This window comes from Bos indicus, chromosome 11, assembly GCF_029378745.1.
Source record: "Bos indicus isolate NIAB-ARS_2022 breed Sahiwal x Tharparkar chromosome 11, NIAB-ARS_B.indTharparkar_mat_pri_1.0, whole genome shotgun sequence".
NCBI classification, from domain to species: Eukaryota; Metazoa; Chordata; class Mammalia; order Artiodactyla; family Bovidae; genus Bos; species Bos indicus.
In genome coordinates this window covers 27,613,507-27,635,770 of record NC_091770.1, presented here as the reverse complement: position 1 = coordinate 27,635,770, position 22,264 = coordinate 27,613,507, and the positions used below count along the sequence as shown (strand labels likewise).

At 36.1% G+C, this 22,264-nt stretch overlaps 1 protein-coding gene and 1 pseudogene across 3 annotated transcripts in view; one reads left to right on the top strand and one right to left on the bottom strand.

Moving 5' to 3' along the window:
• Positions 1–22,264, top strand: part of SRBD1 (S1 RNA binding domain 1) — a 245,303-nt gene that overhangs the window by 126,405 nt on the left and 96,634 nt on the right. For all 3 annotated transcript variants that reach the window (XM_019970090.2, XM_019970089.2, XM_070798591.1), the window contains one exon: positions 18,718–18,809. In XM_019970090.2, coding sequence (XP_019825649.2) covers positions 18,718–18,809 — 92 coding nt within the window. The remainder of the gene's footprint in view (positions 1–18,717; positions 18,810–22,264) is intronic.
• LOC109566043 (peptidyl-prolyl cis-trans isomerase FKBP1A pseudogene) lies at positions 8,283–9,361 on the bottom strand (annotated as a pseudogene).

Genomic DNA, 22,264 nt, shown 5'->3' with positions numbered 1-22,264 from the left:
GTCAAAAGAGTGAGCAAGGATTTCATTTGACTTTGGTTTGTTAGTTCACAATACTCATGTATATCTGGATCTCTAGCCTTGGCTTTTTATACCTCTATCATCCTAGGCAGTCATTCACTATGAAAACACTTGTGTTTCTCTTTTTTCTTTGTATTTGTTCATTTGAAAAGCGTTTCAAAAGAAATTGCAGCCTGCATGTGATTATAGCTATCAGTAGCACTTAAACTAACTGCTGAGATGAAACTTTTTGTTGGGGGCCCTGCTAATTTCAGATACCAATAGAAAAAGAAGAATTTTCCCCCTTAGAAGACCCGACTTTACTAATTGGTAGCTGCTCTTTGGGTTGAGCTAGAGTCCTCAGGGACAGCATTTGATAGCCTAATTTTTGAGATTTTAATTTGACAAGAAACAATTCAGGGAAACGACTTAGGCATGTGCTTGAAGTCTCTCACTGTGATTGTGATACTCAGGGCAGGGAATGCCTTTGAACGTCTGCAGCACTTTGTAAACCCTGTGATCCACTTCATATGATAGTTCAAGATCTTTGGCAGGTGTTTTCATAGGAACTTCACCTAAAGTACTCCTACATGGTTGAAAGACTCTTTTCTATAGATATTAGGATGTGGGGGTAATGCAATAAATACTGATCTGTGTGACAACACAACATTCCATAGGGACAATAAATTTAGGTGTAAAATATGTAAGTTTTTTTTGCCTCTTTAGTTATGTCATAGTCTACATCTTTCTAACTCAGAAGTGTTGTTTCTTTAAAAAAAATTTCCCTTGGCCTTTGAAAATAGTGGAAGAGACTAATTTCAGATATGAGTTACTTGGTTTGTATCTCTTTCTGTATGATGAAGAATTTACATTTTTAATCGGAGAAGTAAAGCTGAAGCAAATAGTGCATACACAGTACATAAGCCTGCATGGTAGTTTATTTCTGAAAAATTAGAAATCTATGTTTCTCCAAGTGTTTTGGAGAATATTTTAAGGACCAAATTGAAACTGAAGTGGGTGTTTGAAAAATATCTGCTGCGAGAAGCCTGCTTTCTAAACCTGGGAAATAGGTGATAGAACAGTAAAGAGTGCTTTTTTTGTTCCTTCTGTGTGTGTGTGTTTCTAATATGTGCGGTTTTGTGTTTTAACCAGTAGATAAAGTTGGAAATGGTACTCTCGAACTTGCTCATGACGGTTCAGTTCAGTTCAGTTCAGTCGCTCAGTCGTGTCTGATTCTTTGCGACCCCATGAATTTCAGCACGCCAGGCCTTCCTGTCCATCACCAACTCCCGGAGTTCACTCAATCTCATGTCCATCGAGTCGGTGATGCCATCCAGCCATCTCATCCTCTGTCATCCCCTTCTCCTCCTGCCCCCAATCCCTCCCAGCATCAGGGTCTTTTCCAATGAGTCAGCTCTTCACATCAGGTGGACAAAGTATTGGAGTTTCAGCTTTAGCATCATTCCTTCCAAAGAACACCCAGGACTGATCTCCTTTAGAATGGACTGGTTGGATCTCCTTGCAGTCCAAGGGACTCTCAAGAATCTTCTCCAACACCACAGTTCAAAAGCATCAATTCTTCGGCGCTCAGCTTTCTTCACAGTCCCACTCTCACATCCATACATGACCACTGGAAAAACCATAGCCTTGACTAGACGGACCTTCATGATGGTAGTGATTTATTTATTCCAGGTGAGGAAAATACATTCATTTCACTGATCAATGTATCTCCTTGGTATTGGGTTGGGTAGATAATTTGGAGAAGTAGCCTGCTGCTGCTGCTGCTGCTAAGTCACTTCAGTCGTGTCCGACTCCGTGCGACCCCATAGATGGCAGCCCACCAGGCTCCTCCGTCCTTGGGATTCTCCAAGCAAGAACACTGGAGTGGGTTGCCATTTCCTTTTCCAATGCATGAAAGTGAAAAGTGAAAGTGAAGTCGCTCAGTCAGGTCTGACCCTCAGCGACCCCATGGACTGCAGCCTTCCAGGCTCCTCCGACCATGGGATTTTCCAGGCGAGAGTACTGGAGTGGGGTGCCATTGCCTTCTCCAGAGAAGTAGCCTGCTCAGAGTCAATTGGTTATGTTCTGTTACTTCTTTACAAGTCATTATTACTTTGTATCCTACTTAATTAAGTGAAAAATATTTAAGAGGGAAAAAAATGTTTTAATGGATTTGCCAGTCATAAATGTGTATGTGTGTGCTTGCTCACTCACTTCCCTGAAAACATTTGTCTGTTTCCCTCTCCTTCCTTCCCTCCTTTTCTCTCTTCTGTTTTCCCTCTCATTTAAATAAGGGAAAAAGAAGAAAAGCATCTTTCATATCATTGTGTAAGAATGCCTATGACTGTAAATAATTTCTTTCTTGAAGATTTATGATTTTATATCTATTTTGGTAAAATCATTTATGATATCTAACAATTTATTGTTTGTAATTTCTCATAAAGAACAAACACTATTCAGTTTTCTTCTAGGAATAAAAACTCAAAGGTACTCTAACATGGTATACTTGGGTTTGTATTCTAACATCTTTCTGTTTTTTAACTTTCAGATGAAAATAATGTTGAAATATGATGCCAGGTGTGTGATATGAAACATTAATATTACTATTGAGATTGTAATTTTACTAATAATTGTCCTACGCTTGAGTTAGTAAACTAGAAATTATCAGGAAAAATTCAGTGGAGCCCTTTGTTATAAAATACATTTTCAGAACATCAAGTCATTTAAAATTTACTTTGGAAATGGAGACTTCATAGTTAAAACAAACTTGAAGAAATGAAATAATTTTAAAAGTTCTTTCAGCCATTGTGCATAGTTACTGTTGGATGTGATTGCCAGCACTGGGGAATCAGGAAGTCTGTAGTTTAAATTCTTCAGGATCAGATTATGTCAGAGATTTTCTTTACACATGATGTTAAGAACATATTAAGTGACCGCTGTAACTTTCTTTTCCTTTCTTACCTTTGGGAATCTCAAGAACACAGCTTTAGCTTTCTTTTTATTTGTGTTATCTTTATATTTGTTTTTAATTTTCAAGAATTTATACCATTAAGCTACAGCAGGACTAAGTATCCGAACAACCTTCCAGCTTTCTTTAGTATATTGTTTTTTTAAAATTGTATGAATATCTACTGGCCAGGTTTTAAGAACTTGGAGCAGGAAACTTTATGAAGGGATAGGGGAGATGTCATTACTTTTAGGTAAGATTAGACCAGGAGGTTATGTTTTTTCATTTGTTAGTTTTGGGATCCTCCCCCCACCCCCAGTTATGATTTCATTTTAGCTTTGAGCAGTGTAGAGATAAAATACATTTGCCCAAAAGAAGGCCCAAAACAATTAAGATTTTAAATTTCCAGGGATACCAAAAGAGATCAGAAGATTTTAAGAGAATGTTCAGTGCCTTTAATAAGCATAGGCTTAATTAAAGAGGTTGCAGTTGGTGTCATTAACCAGCTAACATTTAAGTACCCTAGCTTGTACTCTTGCTTTTTGGTGGAGTGAAAAAAACTGATGACTTAGCATCACTCTTTACAGTGACGTTGAAAATTATGAGATATCTGTTTCTGGTTTGTCCTAGTTCTGCTTTTATTTCAGTTGAAATATATACTAAACTCGATGCCAGCACAAAGCTTGTCCGTTTCATGTGTCTGTTTATCATTTGCATGATTTTGAACAATAAACATTCCTTGACAACAGCATCACACTTTGTTTTTACCAACACTCATCGTTATTCCAAACATGAACCCAAATTGGTTTTTATCCATGTTAATGAAAAAAACAAATCCCTCTATTTCAATGAGTAAAGCATAAAAACATGAGATGCTGGAAAGTCTGGAATCAATTAAGTTAGCAAAGTGTGTAGGAAAAAGACAGCAGACATGGAAAATGATCATATCAAAATGACCTGTTTTATAGAAATTTGCAGACTAAGTGGTGAATAAGAAATTAATTTAGGAAATTTCCATTTATTTAATAATTAATTTTATTCATTTGATTTTCAGACTGCAGGAATATGTATCTGAGAGTACTCTTAGTCCTTATTTGATTGTAGGTCTGTGTTAATTCATATTTACTTTTATCCTTTCTGTGCTATATATGTTAATTGGCCTCAGATCTGAAAATTACAAAGAAATTACTTGAGCCAGCTGCACAGAGTTGAAGAATAGTATCTATAGTTGCTTAAAAGGCAAGACAAGATAATGTAGACTCTGGTGAATTATTTTAGTTTGAAAATATGCACTAAAAGGGTACAGCAAATAAATACATTTCAGTGATGTAGCCACAGGGAGTGAAATGTTGAGGAAGAAACCAATTTGTGCAAGAATTGGAAGGCCATGCTTGTTCTGGACGCTTCCAAAGGTTCTCACTTGGACACTATTTTATTTTAAAATACTTAACTTGAATATCCAAGGAAGTCCTGGTTCTTATTTGTGTTTTGTCTTTTGAGGCATGGGAAGAAATCAGGTGTTTTGAGGTATCAATCCTTGGCCCAGGGATCCCTTTGTATTTTTCAGTAGAATATAAAAACCTAAATGATACTGAATGTTCTTTTCCATGGCTATACTGTTAACTGTGTACTACTCATCTGTTGTTCAGTTGCCCAGTCATGTCCGACTCTTTGCGACCCCATGGTCTACAGCACACTAGGCTCCTTGAATGGATCTACTCATATGAATGGATCCCAATTTGTTCAGTTTCTGTTGTATCTAACCAGATGACTTGACAGTGAATGCTCCTTTCTAAACAAATAACCTATTCTTATGCATCCCTGGGTTGGGAAGATCCCCTGGAGAAGGAAATGGCAGCCCACTCCAGTATCCTTGCCTGGAAAGTCTCATGGACAGAGGAGCCCGGTCGCAAAGAGTCGGGCGCAGTTGACCAACACTTGCGAATGTACAGTATCTCCTGCTTTGAGTTTTCCTTGAAATCATTTCTTTTTCTTAGACTGAGATAGGAGAAATAAAGTAGACCATCATGCCAATATGTGAATCTCTGGGAACAAAAATACTTACTGATTGACTTTCACAAAAACACTTTCAAAAGGCCCCAAAGTTTTCTAGTTATTGAAAAAACCTGTGAAAAGATGATTGGGCTGTGAGAAGTGGGCAGAGGGTGGTATTTAAGTAGGTAGAAGCCTGGCCTTACAGTCCAGAGACTAGTTTTTCCTTTTTGAGTTTGAGTTTCAGGTGATCTTGATTTAATTTTATTTACTTCTGGTTCTTTCTAACCCCACAGGTAAAATGAAGAGGATACTTAGGATTCTGACTTCCTTATAGTAATTAGATCTTAAAGCACTTACAAAAAGCTGTAAATACTACAGAAATGCAAGAGATTCATGTTGTTGATTTCAGATCAACTGAAAATGGCTTTGAGGAAATAATACTTACTTGTAGACTAAGCAAAGAATTCTTTGACCATTTTTTGCCTCTGCATTGAAGGAGCTGGTTTGACCAAATTATCAGACAGGATATAGACAGGTGCCATTGCACTCAGCTATTTTCCCTTTTGTGAGAGCCTTGAGTTGAATGTTTCTCTGGGCAGCTAGTCTTTGGCACCGCACCTTTGTTCTGAGAGTGGCATCTGGCACTAGATTGATTTAACCGAGTCTGAGGTTTGCTCTTTTCAGAATGTGCTCCCTAGGCAGCTTCTGTGTTGCTCTGACATGACCACATGCTGCTGCTGCTTTTCCTGCCTTCCAGCACCACATGTGAGGCTAAGACATTCTGACACCTGCCATTTGGAACCTTTACTTACTGAAAAATGTCAAGATTTTCAGACAAGATGAAGACAGATATAACTGATCATTCTTCCCTTTCTCAGAAATAGGCTGAGGGCATTCGTTCATAGATGGATGAATTGCTATAGTAGTACAGTTCTGTTAGTTTGGAGAGAGGCACCCAGATTTGTAAAAAAAAGCATCAAAGTTGTTTATGTGTTCTTGTTCTCCTTTGTACCTATTATGCATGATATTAATTTGCTGTTTGTATAAGGAAAGGTTTTAGTGATTATCCTTTGGATTTCACAGGATAAATGGTGAGAGTTGGGGGCAGGGGATGCAGTTCTCCTTGCACCTTATTGTTATGAAGAACCTCACTAGGAAATTGTAGATTTCAGAGGATGAGCTTCTCTTACGATCATATTATCATACAGATGGACACACAGATAACTGTCAAAGTAAGACCTCCTGTTTGAGGTCCTTGCTGCTGCTGCTTCCTTTTTTTTTTTTTTTTTCCCCATTGAGCCTTGATGTTCTAAGATCAGAGGACTGATTGGTAAATAAGGACAAGAGGAAAAGTAGGGTAACCTGCTGAGTTTGTTCCTGCTAGTAACTGGAATCTAACTGGTTGAAGAAGGGGCTTGAACACTGTTATAAAATGAAGGCTTAAAAATTTTATTATTTTGCTTTTTCTTACCTTTCAATTTTATGAATAAATTATAATTGGTTGTTGGCTATTGAGTAAGCTCTGTATTTCTTTTTAAAAATTTATTTTTAGTTGATTCTTACGTCTTTATCTTTATCTAGGATCTCAAGTTCAGTAATGTTGCAGAGATGGTAATATCTTAATTTTGTATAATTTGGGAAAGATGTTCCAATGACTGTAGTTATTTTGAATTACAGAAAATGTAAAGTGGTTGGATAAGATGCCTTATAAGTTTTTATTAGGAGCCAGACTATTTTGAGAGACTGTGGATCTCTTATGAAACTGTATTCTCTGACATCTCTTTGGACAGCTTCTTAAGTGACTCTGGGTGGCTCACTGAAAAAGGAGAATGAGTATTGGCCATCAGACTTATTCGTTGTATTGTAATTTATGAAGACTAATAAAATAATAAAATCCATCTCCAGCAACTGAAAGGCAATGAGGACTAATGGCTTTTGTGTTATGAACAGGGTCCATGAATTAGAACATAAATATTTGAAAACATTTTATAGTAGAGGCCTAGGAGTTCTTCAGTATACAAAGCTTCTTGCTTTGGGTCCTAGACTGGCTTGAATTATATAAAGAAGGATTCTTTTGCAAATTTAAATGGGTTTTAATCTTTTAACTGGATCCTTCTTATTGCTGTAGTTTTTCCATAAATCACAGAATCTGTGTCTTAGGTCATGGTTATAGAAATAGTAAACTTATTCATATAAGTTTATCTTATAATTTGCTTTTTGCACATGGATAATCAGTGGGAGAGGGGTTTGGGGGAGAATGGATACACGTATATGTATGGCTGAGTCCCTTCACTGTTCACCTAGAAAACTGCCACAACATTGTTAATTGGCTATACCCCAATACAAGATAGTTTAAAGTTATCAAGAAAAAAGGAAAAAAATAAAGTAAGCATGTAGTCATTTGGGTTTTACCCTTGAAATGAATCATCTTAATATTGCTTCTACCCGAATCAAATGTATCCTGTATATTCCTGAAGTACGTTTTATGCATTTGCAAGTTATGATCCTAGATAAGATTTGAATTTTAGCTGCAATCTTTGACTCTTCATTCAAGGTACAGTAAATATTCAACAAAGAAAGGGCTGTACTTGTATATGAATTATTTTAAATGCCCTGATATGAAAAACTAATAAAAATAGAAACCTCAAAATAAATGTATTCTTTCAAATAATACACTCTTTTTCTATACTATCTTCCATGGTACACCATTTATCTTTATTTCTACTTCTATTTCTAGTTTGTAAGGTGGACATATTTCTTATATTCTTTATTTTTTACTTGAAGGATAATTGCTTTACAGATACAGAATTTTGTTTTCTGTCAAACCTCAGCGTGAATCAGCCATAGGTATACATATGTCTCCTCCCACTTGAATCTCCCTCCCAACTCCCTCCCCATCCCACCCCTCTAGGTTGATAAAGAGCCTCTGTTTGAGTTATACTTATATTCTTAAGAATGGTATCAAAATGCATATACTGACCGATGAGTGACTCTGAAAACACTGACACAGAGGTCCATGTTCTTTAGTGCCAGCATGCCATCCACTGTTCTCAGGTGATAGCTAGGCCCACCTGCAGCTGAATTTATTCATTCTATAATGTATTAAAGCCAGCTAGTTGCAAGTTCTTTATTCCCTTTCTTCTAAAAAGATTAAATATGTTTAGGGTGATAGTTGTGATAGGCTTTGTTAAATCAAAACAGAAAAGCAGATACTGTGAGTGATATTTGCATATTGCATATGTGAATGGAAGCCATTAAGCTTTCACATTTTTCAAGGGTTTACTATTTCTTTTGAATTTTTTGAGGCTTTTTTTTTTTTTTTTTTAAAGAAAAGCCAGCATCAAGCACTGGTGAAGGAAATGGCGACCCACTCCAGTGTTCTTGCCTGGAGAATCCCAGGGACGGGGGAGCCTGGTGGGCTGCCGTCTATGGGGTCGCACAGAGTCGGACACGACTGAAGTGACTTAGCAGCAGCAGCAGGGCTTTTAATTCAGCCCAAGGACATCTCTCAACTTGGAGAATAGTTTGGCCCTGAAAAGCGTCTCAGGTCTTCTATGGCTTTGCAATGCAGCAGTAAGAATGTTCAATATATAACAGAGAAAACTTTCATCCAAAATAAAATAAGATAAAATTAAATAATATCCTTGTCCCGCCCACTCCACACACCAGTTCCTGTTCTGAACTTAATCCATTACTTGTGCTGTTAATACCTAATACTTAACTGAAAACCTAGAGCCAAAGAACTAAAACTCAGTCCTAACCCCAAAACAAAAACAAACTAAAATGAGTAACTTGAGGTTTATGGCAACTAGTTCATGTCAGCACACATATGAGGAGGAAGGTGCTAGAGCGACGCTAGTGACAGAACACATTCAACTAGGGAAGATGGTTATAGGAAGAGTAGTGGAACATCAGGAGAAGCTCCATACAGACTTGTAGGTAGCTGGAGGTGCCATATCTTTCCATGGCACATCGGAAAATAGGGACTTCAGGGAGGAGGCCGTTTCTGTCACTCCAGTTTTAGAAGCTCCACATCAAAGATGAGAGTAGCATTTGGTGGGATGATGCCTGGGTGCCCTCTAGAACCATAGGCGTAATCTGGGGAGACAGTCAGCTTGGCTCTCTGACCTATGCTCATTTGGGCAATCCCTTCTTCCCAGCCTCGGATCACCTGCTTCTTGCCCAGCACAAACTTAAAGGGTTTGTTTCTGTCCCGAGAGGAGTCAAATTTCTTCCCATCTTCCAGCGTCCCGGTGTAGTGAACCACGCAGGTCTGGCCGTGCTGCGGGAACGTGCGCCCGTCTCCAGGAGAGATGGTCTCTACCTGCACTCCCATGGCGGAGGAGGCCTTGCGGCTGGGCGGGCAGACAGGTGGGCGGGATGGACCGAGAGCAGACCGGGCAGCGGTTGTGCGGCTCTGCCTCGTTCCTCCGCGCAACGGCTGAGCGCGTGCCCTGGCACGCCTCCCTGAGGCTTTAGAACACTGGTTCTTAAGGTCGTAGACTTTATTAGAATTTAAAACTTTTATGTTTCAAAAGACCGTTAGAGAAATGGAAAGACAAGCCAAAAATTGGGAGAAAATATTTGCAAATTATGTATCTGATGATGGACTTGTACTTAGAATAGGCAAAGAACACGATGAGACAAGCCGATTAAAAATGGGCAAAGATTTGAATAGATAGTCCACTAGAGAAGATTAGGAAAGGCCAACAAAGACATTGAATAAATGTTCAGCATCATCAATAATTAATAAATGTAAAACAAGCTACAAGTAGATAGCACTTCATGACCACTAGAATATGCTAAGTCACTTCAGTCGTTTCCGACTCTGTGCGACCCCATAGACGGCAGCCCACCAGGCTCCCCCGTCCCTGGGATTCTCCAGGCAAGAAAACTGGAGTGGGCTGCCATTTCCTTCTCCAATGCAGGAAAGTGAAAAGTGAAAGTGAAGTCGCTCAGTCGTGTCCGACTCTTAGCGACCCCATGGACTGCAGCCTACCAGGCTCCTCCATCCATGGGATTTTCCAGAAAAGAGTACTGGAGTGGGGTGCCATTTCCTTCTCCAACAGTTGCAGTAAAAAAAAGACAGACAACAGCAAGTATTGTCTAGGAAATGAACAAACTGGAGTCTTTATTCATTGTACCTAGGCAGTTTCTTAAAAATTAAACATGGATTTACAACCCAGTATTTCCCCTCCTGGGAATCTGTCCAAAAGAAATTAAATGTATGTCCACACAGAGACTTGTAAATAAATGTTTATAGCAACATTATTCACAATATCAGAAACTTGGACCAACCCCAAATTCTTTGAAGTGATAAATGGATAAACAAAATGCAGTATTTCTAGAACAGTGGAATACTATTTAACAATAAAAAAGAAGTAGTGATGCTGCAGCATGAATGCATCTCAAAAGCATTATGCTAAGTGAAGAAGCCAGACAGAAAGGCCACATACTTTATGATTCCATTTATATGACATGTCCAGGCAGGTGAATGTCTAGAGACAAAAAGTAAATTAGTGAATACCTTGGATTGGAGATGGGAATGAGTACTGCAAATGGGCACCAAAGGATCTTTTGGGGATGGAAATATTCTGAAATTGGATTTTGGTGATGGTCATACAGCATTGAATTATATACTTAAGATGGGTGAACTTTATGAAATGTAGATTATACCTCAGTAAAGGTTTAAAACCTGTATGGTCCCAGCAGCATCAGCATCACCAGTGAACTTGTTAGAAATGCAAATTCTCCATGCCAGTAAAGCCAGAACTCTGGACGTGTGTACTTTAACAACCTTCAGCAGACTCTGATGCAGCATTGAGTTTGATAACCACATGAGAATCAAGGAAGGTTAAATGGAGATGTGGGTAGTTTGGGTACAGCTTTACATACATTCAGTCTACCCTGTTACTGTAACTGTAGGAAAGGTTTGAATTAAGGATTGTTGTAATAGAGTTAAAGAAAATTACAGGGCAGTGGGAGTAAAAATAAACTGGCCTTTCATGTTCTTGATATGCCCCTATGAGAAGCTTTATGATTGTGATGTTTGTGTACCACATATATTAGTAAATCCCTGTGTTCTTGTAGACTTGCTGTTACTTAACGAACGTAGCATAAACAGGTTCATTTGCCATAACGACAGTGGAAGTTTAGATCCTTGAAAGGAATTATTTCTCCTAAATATTTACACAGTATAATATAGCGGAGCCAGAAATATGCAGTGATCCCAAAAAGTAAAGATCTGACCATAGATAAAGAAGTAAATGGAGCAGCCTGCTGAACTGAATAACTCCTTCTCTCCCTCTGTCTGTTCAGTGGACTTTTGAGAAGCACGATTAGAAAAAGCAGTTAATCTAGAGTCGTCATCTTACACTTGGCGTGTGCTTTCAGGGTTTGTATGTTTTTTCTTTTTTTTCCCCTGAGCTTTATCTGGGTGGCCAAAAGAAATTCTGAAGTTTTTTGGTTGTCCCAGAAAAGGGTCTTATGATTCAAACTGGAGACTGCTGGTTGGTGAATGTGTTAGGTGAAGTTTGTGGATAAGGTCACCATTAAACAGGGGGTAGGATGACTTCTGCAGAGGTATAAGTTCATGTCAGAAGAAAGGAGGGGTTGGCAGGGTGGGGGGTTTGAAGTAGAAACAAACATAAGGAAGGAAAGGAGGAATGAGTAATGGTGTTGAAAATGATAAAATGTGTGTGATTTATTAGTGGAGTTCACTGAGATTGTCAGCAATAGCATTTGGGAGAATATCGGGGAATGTAGCACAAACCATTGTTTTTTCCAAAACTTTATTCAACTATAAGTAAAAAGAACTGAGGTATTAGCTGCTGGTAAAGTATATCTCAGTTTCTGTCTCTCTCTGTAATTATTTTATTCTCATTGTCTTTTTCTCTTTGCTTCTCTCCTTTTTTTTTGTTCTTAAAACTTTTAATAATTCAATTGTATTATTCAGCATTATTATTAGCAAAATATTATAACCCTCTAAGTTGGTAATTCTCATTCTGACTTCTGTTATTGGATGGATAATAAAGGAATAATATATCTTGCAATAAGTTACATTCTGAAAAAAGTCTATGCCATAGCAGTCTGAATTCCACATATTTTATTAGTGGATGAATTCCCAAAGATCTATTTAAGCTTGAAAAAGATAAAAGGCATAAAAAAGAAAAAGTAAACCTCCCTTTGTAAGAAAATGCTAATTAATACTCTTAGATTTATATCTAAATGTAGAATTACATTTGAACAAGAATAAACAAACAGATAATCTGTTATTATATGAGTAAATACAAATTGAATGCCTTAAAATCTGACAGTTTTGAAGTTAACGGCAAGAATCAGGAGAAGCACATTTTTTATGTTTGGGCAGTAAGGGTGGTAGGGAGGTTAACATCATGCTTTTTAAATCAGGACATTTCAAAATGTTGACCAAAGCACAGTTTAATTGTAAAATTAGATGAGTGTTTCTTCCTTGGCTGCTTAGTTTTGGGAACTTGTTAGTGGCGAATGTGAAATGTTTACAGTATTGCTGCAAACAACAGCCTATTCCATGGTTAGTGTTCTGTTCTCTGAGCCTGCTTTTCTAGTCCTGGTACAGTGGGGCTCTTCTCCATGTGCCCAGTGTAAACTCACTTGAGCATCAGGCCTCCTGCTTGGTTGCTCCTGTGACTGTCTTTTCCATGAGCTTCATTTAGTGGTATCGTGCATTACTTGTATCAACTTCATGTTGGACTCAAATGTAGGTGGGGGGAGAGGGGGTGGCAAGGAGGCTTTTTTTTTTTTTTTTTTCTTCTCCAAGGGAAACAGAAGACAGTGAAGGGAAGGGAGAAAGAAAATGAAAGGAACGCTTGCCCTGGAGAATGGTAGAGACCCATAGTTTCTGCTGGTTCCATTCTTTGTCAGAAACTGCTCTGCCTCGGTAGAGGGGCCCAACCACCTACAAATGGAGAGAAGCTCTGTGTCTTTGTCCCTCAGTTTGGTGATTGGCTTTCCCCATGACAGCATTTGAAGGTACCAGTGATTTTTGTCATCTTTATCTGTGAATGGCCCACTGACAGCCGTAAAAGTGATTTAAATGTAATTGTTTTGACTCATTGTGGTACATTGTAGCAGCTCAGTGTCATTTTAAACATAAACCAGAATTAGATTCTCCTGTGGCCTGAGTACCATTGTTGAGTGTAGAGGCCACGAGAGTAGGTAGCTGGTACTTTGAGGAACCCCAAATTCCAAATTACAATTCTGTTTGGAAGTTGCTAATTTGGGTTTGTCTTTTTTAGGTTTCTTTTGTGGGTTAACGGTGTTCATCTGATATGATATGAGACACTGAAGGAAAAGTAGCCCAGAGAATTCTGTATGGTTAAAATTCCGCTTTGTGGATATGATGGGATGTCCATCCCAGGGTACATTCACCCTCTGTTTGGTAGACATTTTAAGTTCTCATAGGCTTATTATGGGTCCTCTGTGTAATTACTCTACCGTTGCTAGACTCATTCTCTTTGGAAAATGCTCATTCTTTGAAAGATAACTCAGAAATTTTCTAAAAAAACTGTGATAGTTGGAGAATTGCTTCTAACTGGTCTTCCACCAGATGGTGCTAGTGTTACATACCTACAGGTAAATTCCTTCGGTGTCCTTGTAATTTTGAGGTTGTGTATTTCTGCTCTATTTCTGTTTCACCATATTTTGCTTTTAGTGTGTGTTTTTTCCACACACTACTTTCCTGGTGTATAACCATGTCACCTCACATCTTTTTTGTGGTAGATAGTGAATTGATTTTGCTGTGGTGATTCACTTGGTGGATTGATTGACTTGGTAGATTGATTCACAGGCCAAGGACTAAGTTATAACTTAAAGACACATAATATATTGTATATTGTAAAATTTTTCATCATGCATTTGCTTTTTGACCTGTATGTACAAATTGAGAGTTATTCTTGACTTTTCTTTTTAGTCACTTGTCTTTCATGTTATAAAACAATATCATATTGTTTGAGGTCTCACAGGAGTCAAGTTTGGAGGTTATTACTAACCAATGATGTTTACCCACATTTAAGTTCAAAATAACTTTCATAATTTTCAAAGAAAATTTGGTTAAAAAGAGTGTTGGATATTATGTGATATCAGATCTCCTGGCCAGATAAACAATGGTCATTTTAAACTTGAATTTTATAAACTTTTTATTTTTACAAATAAATAGTTATTGCAGAAAAATTTAAAGAAACAAAAATTCATTTAAAGGAATAACTGATAGTTAAGCACTGTTAACATTACCATAAATGTTTCTTTTTTCTTTTTATATACCTATATTTTAAAAATATCAAAATTGGTCTTATGTCATAGTTTTATAACCAGCCTTTGCACTTAATGCTTCACAACAATACTCTGATGACAGTATAGTTTTTCATTAAAGAACCCTTTAATGATAGGCATTCTGATTTCAGGTTCTTTCATTCAGAGCAGTGCTATGATTAATAGCACTATTTATTTTTTTGTGTAAATTAAAATTTCTTTCATATAAGTTCCTAAAAACATATTAGCCAGTTCAGAAAGAATGGCTATTTTGTGACTTGATCTTTATTTTCAAGTTACCATCCGAAAAGAGTTTTACAGTTTAAACATCCTTAACAGTGTGGGATCTTGTTTCCTGGCATCCTTAGGATCACCAGATTACCTTAGTTTTTATTTTTTTTGGCTACATGGAAGGCTTGAAGGATCTTAGTTCCCTCGACCAGGGATTGAACCCGTGCCCCTTGCAGTGGAAGCACAGAGTCCTCTAACCACTGGACCCCGCAGGGAATTCCCACCTTAGTTTTTAAAGTGACTAGATATTGCTCATTTGAGACTCCCTGAAATGACAATTCATCACTAAATAAAGGAATTTAAAATTGATTTAAAAAAAAATAAGTATTCTTTAAACAGTAAATCCTTATTTATGGTGATTTAGTTTTTGGCCTTGACTCCTATCCCCAAAATACAAACAACTATTCTTTCATACTTCAGAACAGATTACCTCATAGCAAAGCAAATGATTAACTTTTTTAGACACTTTGTCTTACTTGTTAAGAAATTTAAGTCAAGTCATTTACCTACCTTCTTTTCATATAAATGTTTCTCAGTCTGAAAATTTAGAAGAACTTCTTTTAGATAAATTATTTTTAAGACTTTAGTGAAATGAGCTATGCATTTAACATCAGAACTTTTTAGTACCTTTTTTTTTGGTAGGCAGAAGGAGGGAGGAAAAGGAAACTGTTAGATATTGATAAAACTTAAGAAATTCTAGTATACTTTTGTAAAAATTGAAAACATCAGCTTTTATTAGTTTAAGCAAATATGTCCTGGGTGATTTTTGGTACCTTACTAAATATAAATTTTGTTTTCATTTAAGTAGGTTAACTTTGAATTAAATTTTCTTTTTAACATAGGAAGCATGTGATTTATTTTAAAATAAGAAAAACAGAAAAGCTATTTTCATATCTGGGAAATAAGAAGAGAGAAGGAGACTCATACTGAGGCTTCAAGCAACCTTGTAAATGAATATGAAAACTATTAGCCCAGTAACAACAAAAAAAAAAACAACAGCTAGTTTTCCTCTCTCATAAAAGTAATTCTTTCGTCTCAATTTGGCAAAAGGAATTACCACTCTTTTACTATCAGAATGAGTAGTCACTGTAAGAAAAATACTTGCAAGTGTGGCTCTAAAAGATTCATCAATGTACAATTTTTCTTGGTAGAAGAGACTTATAAACTGTGTAGAAATAAATTCTGTGGTCTAAATATATTTTTAAAAATAAATTATATTTATTTTTGTAAATGTTATTTTACAGATTTATGTAACGGCATTGACTTTTACTTGCAATAACAAAAATGAGTGTTTTTCACTTGCAGACTTTTTGTTTAAAACATTTTCAAAGAATTTAAAAGTAAATGCATCTATATTATGGGCATTACACTTGGTTTTTTAGGTTATGAGTGTGGTTTATATATATATATTTTATTTTTTAATAAAAGACCTAGAAAGACTCTAGTGCTGATTTAGATAAAGTGCTTTAAGAATGATCAGTTTCATTCTAGAGAATTAGCACACTTCTGAAATGTAGTTTTGTATATTTAAAGTTTGAGATACCGTATTATTTATTTACACATTTGTCAAAACAAGCAATTTGAAGGTATTTTAAGTACTGTAATAATCTTAAAACTTTTGAGTTCAGATAGAACTGTGTTAGTTAAATTTCCCCAAAATTATAAATTTTGCTCAAAGTCTTGTCTGTTTTATGGCAAAATAAATAAAATAATCAAATTGCTAAGATTATGAGCCTAATTAGTTTACACCTGAGTGAAATTTGTTTTGTGATATATGATACATATTAAATGTTAGATATCTGGATATTGTGCAAAGTTTACTTTTGCTTTCCTCAAAATATGCTAGAGATAATTGGAATAATTTTTAATAGTTTATTAGGAAACTTCCTAATAAGCAGAGCACCTTGTAAAATCTCACATATAATATCTATCCTTAAACTCTAAATATGAAAGAAAAAAAAGGAAGAGGGCAAATGCTGTAACTTTTGTTCTTAGCAGCTTCTCCTGGAAAAAATCATCACCACTCCCAGCTTGATTTATTTCATTTAATTCTTGCTACATACACTTCTCAGATCCTTATATGTTTTATATTGAAGTAATCAGTGTTGAGGTTTTTCTGTTCATTTAATTATTTAAGCGTCCTGATCTGTGCTTAGTACTGAACTGTTTATTGGACCCATGCTATCTAGTAACTAAAGCATATAAAATTTACTACATTTTGTATTGATTTAATATTAATGTTAATCTAAAATCTTTGGGTGCAGCGTGTCACATCTGTTTTGTATTCCTCTGTTTAAAAGAAGTGGCAGTATGGTATTTGGAGGAATATTTATTATCTGAGTGTTTTTCTTTGCAACAGTTTCCCTCAGTCTTTTGAGAATTATAACTTCCAAGAGACAGTGAATCACCCAGAAAATTCTCAGGTACCCAATTGCTAAAGCCCACAGTTAATTGGAATTTTTATTTACCGTTTAAGTTCCCTTTGCTCAAATAGTGGTAATTTTGGAGGCTTCTGGCAATGACAGAATATAAATTTGTGGTAAGATTTTTTAAAATACTCTTTTCTCTTAATAATTGGTCCTGCCTGCACTTCATGGATACTCTGGGTTTTTTTCTTTTTTGGAAAAGAACTTTGTTAGGCTGAGTGTTCATTTGTGTTTGAAACTAAATTTTCCATAGCTGGTGGCTGAATATTCTTATCCTCAGTTACATAAAGGGGTTGGCTTTGTGCTTTGTATGTAATATGTACCTCTTACTATATCTTGATGAGAGTTTGATGAGGAACAAGATGAGCAGCCTCACTTTCCAATTGAAGAGTGTTCATTTTCCCTGTTAGGAAATTTGGAATAATAGATCTTGTTTGCAAAAAATATATAAATCTTCTTGTTGCCCCAAGTAATCCTCTCAAGTCTCAGAGGCTTATAATCATCAAAGTTCAATTAGGAGTTCTGCAAAGAACTCTTTGGAGTAGCAAACTAACTGTTTCACATTTTACTTATCATTGTTGAGTGGTTACAGTGGAGCAATATGTTAGAAGTTATCTGCTCAACTTGTCTCATAATTGAAGTAACTACTGAAGAGCAAGAAAGGGAGAGGTTCCTAAGAGTAGATCAAAAATTAAGCACCACCAACCATGTTTCTACTTTTGAATCTTGACACCTAGATAGTCACATGGTAGAGAACCAAAGGTATTGTAAACACTTAAAGTAGATGATTTTTAATATATTATATCATAAAGAAAGCCCATCATTTTAAAATGTTAGATAAACTGTACAAATGCCAACCTCTGTACAACTGTCATCTGTAACAGAGTGCTGCCAGTGTGGTTTGTAAAGTATATGGAGCCAGAGAAGAAAGAAAGAGGTTGTATGATGGTTGGATTAAAGAAACAAGAAATGATTTAAAATCTGCCTAAAGTGATAATGTTTCAAGTTTACTGAAAGGATGACTTGAAACCCTCCTGAAAAGAAGTAGGGTGTCTGATCTTCCTTTTCACATTGTTGTTGTTAATTATAACCAAGTAATAATAATGGTGAAGGCTTCCCAGGTGGCTCAACGGTAAAGAATCTGCCTACCAAGCAGGAGACGTAAGTTCGATCCCTGGGTCAGTATGATCCTCTGTAAAAGGAAATGGCAACCAACTCCAGTATCTTGCATGGGAAATCCCATGGATGGAGGAGCATGGTGAGCTACAATCCATGGAGCCACGAGTCAGACATGACTTAGCGACTAAACAACAACAACAGGGCAGCATTTATGGAAATAGTTTTTGTGTGTATCCACATATGCACGTATCCACATACATGTCTGTGCTTTCCAAGATGCTTTAGAATGATTAATTCAGACAAGAGTCATAAATGGATTATAAGCACCAGAGAAGCTAAGTATTCTGAAAATTTTGTTGGCCTCATGGAGGAGTATCCATTGTGTTCATTTATAAACTCTCTCTTATTACTACTGACAGAAAACAACTGAATGAATTCATTATGGATTTAAGCCTGTGTATTTCCTATGTGAAGAAACAAACATTGCTTAATCACTTATATTAATGAATAATCAAATAGTATAGATACCATTGAAATTTAAAGAGAGTGCTTTGCCCTTCGGTTCTCTTATAATACCTATTCTCACTCATTTTTTTTTTTTTTGGGGCAGGCAGAAAGTTTGGCAAATAATATTCCCCTTTTCTTTCTTCTCAGTATCGTCAGTGAAGCAGGAGCATCGATCTACAGTGTCAGCCCTGAAGCTAACAAAGAGATGCCAGAACTGGACCCTAATTTGAGAAGTGCAGGTAAGAAACTGTGGACCATCAAAAAGCGTGTGATTTTAGTATTTTGGACTTAAATTTGGAGCAAGCAAAATATTTAAATATCTAAGGAATTTTAGAAGCTGTATTACGGGCATATTAGAAAGAAAGTATTTGATTGGAATAATACTGTGCATTATGGAAAAGAGGCGGAAGAAAACTGCTTTTAAGGAACACTGCACAGTATTCTAGAGTATGGTGAAAAATTAGCCCAAAACATTATTAGTAAAATTAAATGCTGCAGAGTTAGTAGTACAGTAAAACACTCTCAGCTCTCATTATTATTATGAAATATTACTATTAACAGCTTTTTGTTGGAGAAAAGTAATATGTTAACATAAAAATATTTAAAGTGCAAATGCGTAAACAGTTACAGACTTTGAGTCTGTTGCAAAATATTTGCTGAATGATCAGTTTCTCTTGTCTTGCTAATATGAATTGCCATTAGTGTATTGTTTCAATCAGCCTGATTTGATTTTAGTTGTATAAAATTGCTCTGATTTCTGTGTTGTGGAATAGTTTAAATCTTGTGTATGAAGGAATTAAGATATTTTGAGACATCTAATTAAAGTAATTGGAATCACAAGCAAAATATAGATCTGGTCAGAGCATTTTTCTGTGTAATAGGTGGATATTTAGACTGCTTTGTTAGAAAGGACTTGTGTGTGTGTGTTTACTGATTTATTATTAATCAAAGTATCATTTATTTACAGTATTATATTTGTTAGGTGTACAGCATTGTGATTCAGTATTTTTACAGATTATACTTCATTAAAAGTTCTTAAAAGATAATGGCTGTAATTCCCATTGCTGTACAATATATCTTTGTTCTTTATTTTATATTTAGTAGTTTGTGTATCTTAACTCCCCAGTTTTAGGAAATGCCAAATTAGGGGAAATAGACTTCTTGTTTAATTTTTTCCCCTTAAAGATTCTCATCAAATTTCATTGACTGTTCTTGAAATATATACCTGGAGATAGGTATTTGAAAATTTTTGCATTAATCTAAAGTTAAAGACTTCTTTTATAATCCAAAAGAACTTGTAGTTTCCTTTCAGTTGTTCATTCTATGATACAGTCACCTGTCTATAATGATCTCCTCTTCAAACTCAGATCCCAGCTCAAATTCTTCAGTGAAATTTTTCCCTGTCACACCAACTCAATGGGGTCTCTGCCTCCTTGACATGTTCTATTTTGATACTTGCCTTATATAAATAGTAATAAAATATTAAGAGGAGGAATACCTAGGGTAATTATAGTGGGAGCTACTAACACTAATCTTTTTTAAGCACTTAATATATGTGAAACATTGTGGTAAATACATTACCAGGATTATTTTATTTAATCCTCACAATTGCCCTGAGTCATTTATTACTCCCCCTTTACAAATGAGGAGACCAAGGCTTAAAGAGGCCACATAGCCAAGTAAGTGTGTACATAATATTTTGTGTATTAACTTCTAAAATAAAGGAATACTTTACAAAAAAATAAAATTCAGAGCCTCCCTCCCAAGTTGAGACTGAAAGATAGTCATCTAACAGGGTATTTGATAAAAATGTTACATAGGTGGTGGCAGTCCCTCAAACTTCCCCTTTGCTGCTATTTCCTTTCCACTACTGGCCTGTGTGGATACATAACTGCACAGTATTATTAGGGAACAAAATTATAATGCTCTAATAAGACTATTAAAATAGCAAATAATAAAAAAGGGAATTGGTATATAGTCCTCTCTGATTTCAAAACCTAGCTGTGTCTTCAGTTTGTGATTCACTGCAGATGTGCCTTCTTTCTTTGTCTTAGCTTGTTTCCACATTGGCAACAACTTTGATCCATATCAACTCAAAATACTACCTAGACATTTTGAGTCTTCATGGTGTCTGGTCCTGGAATCAAATGTTGAAACTGCCAGTCTCTACTCTTGACTTTCTAGGGCCCCACTTCCTTTTCAATTCCTGTTTTCTGACTGGGAGTCTTTCTCTTTCCTAGTGATTGATGCTGGGGATGACTTTACACTTCATTTGAGACCTACCTATGGGTGTGGGTTTTACCTTTCAACCCTCCATAAGTTTACTGTATCAAATATAAGAGAACCTCACCATTCTTACAAGTGTTAAACATATGTAAGAAAATTACCTTTATCTTACTATGTCTTTTTGACCAGTTTATCAGCTTATTGAAAACAGAAGTTATCCTTATATATGCTTACATTCCCCTCATAATAAATTTATTATACGGACAGGATTTAAATTGGATGAGTAGAATGGTAGATAGTTGGTATTAAAATGTTTATTTTGGATTTCTGATTTAAAATGAAGTTTAAATATCATTCACTCTCTTCTGAAATCTCATTAAAATGACAACAACTTGATAGAATGGAGGCATAAACTACTAGGACAAGGAGAATAGGGAAGAGAAAATAGCAACAATAGTTTTGAAGCTGGAAATCAGCTGAGATTCAGCCAGCTTGAGAAATTGGAATACTGAGACAGCATTGTTGAAAACAGAACTAACCTGAAATAGATCACAGAAACCGTGAGGACTTAGGGACTACACCAAGCACTGTTAGAAGTATCTCGGGAGGGCTGAGAATGGGTCTAAAATAAGAAGATGGATTAAAAGTCTCTTTAAAAAACAATGAGATCAAGTTAAACATAGAATACCATATAACCCAGCAATCCCATTTCCAGGTATATACTCAAAAAATTGAGAGCAGGTACTCAGCAAATACGTGTACACAAATGCTCGTAGCAGCACTATTTACAATACCCAAAAACTGGCACTGGTCCAGTAGCTGAATCTTCATCAGCAGGTGAATAGACAAAATGTGGTTTGTCCATATGATGAAGTAATATTTTCAGTCATAAGAAGGAATGAAGTTAACGATACATGCTATGACATGGATGAACCTTGAAAACATGCTAAGCAAAAGAATCTGAGCACAAATGGTCACATATTGTATGATTTTATATATATATATGAAATGTCCAGAATAGGCAAATCTGCAGACACAGAGAGCTGGATGGTGGTTGCCAAGGACTGGGAAGAGGGGACAGTGAAGAGGGGCTGCTTAATGTGTTCGGGGTTTCCTGTGGGGGTGATGAAAATATTTTGGAACTTGATAGAGGTGGTGGTTTGCACAATATTGTAAGTGTACTAAATACCAATGAAAGTTACACCCTAAAATGGTTAAGTTTGTGTTATGTGCAATTCACATCAGTTAAAAAAAAATGAATTAGACCTAGTCCACAAAGCTGAGTAACTGTCCTTCGACGTTTGCAGAAGACTGGAAAATTGCTCTCTAGTGAGGGTTAAATAGGTTTCTGCACCAGAAGACATGGGTTATACACAAGAGTGGGAATACCTATTTAAAAAAAATGGATTAAATAATTATTAACTTGATGTTGTAGATACCTTCAGTTCAGTTCAGTTTAGTTGCTCAG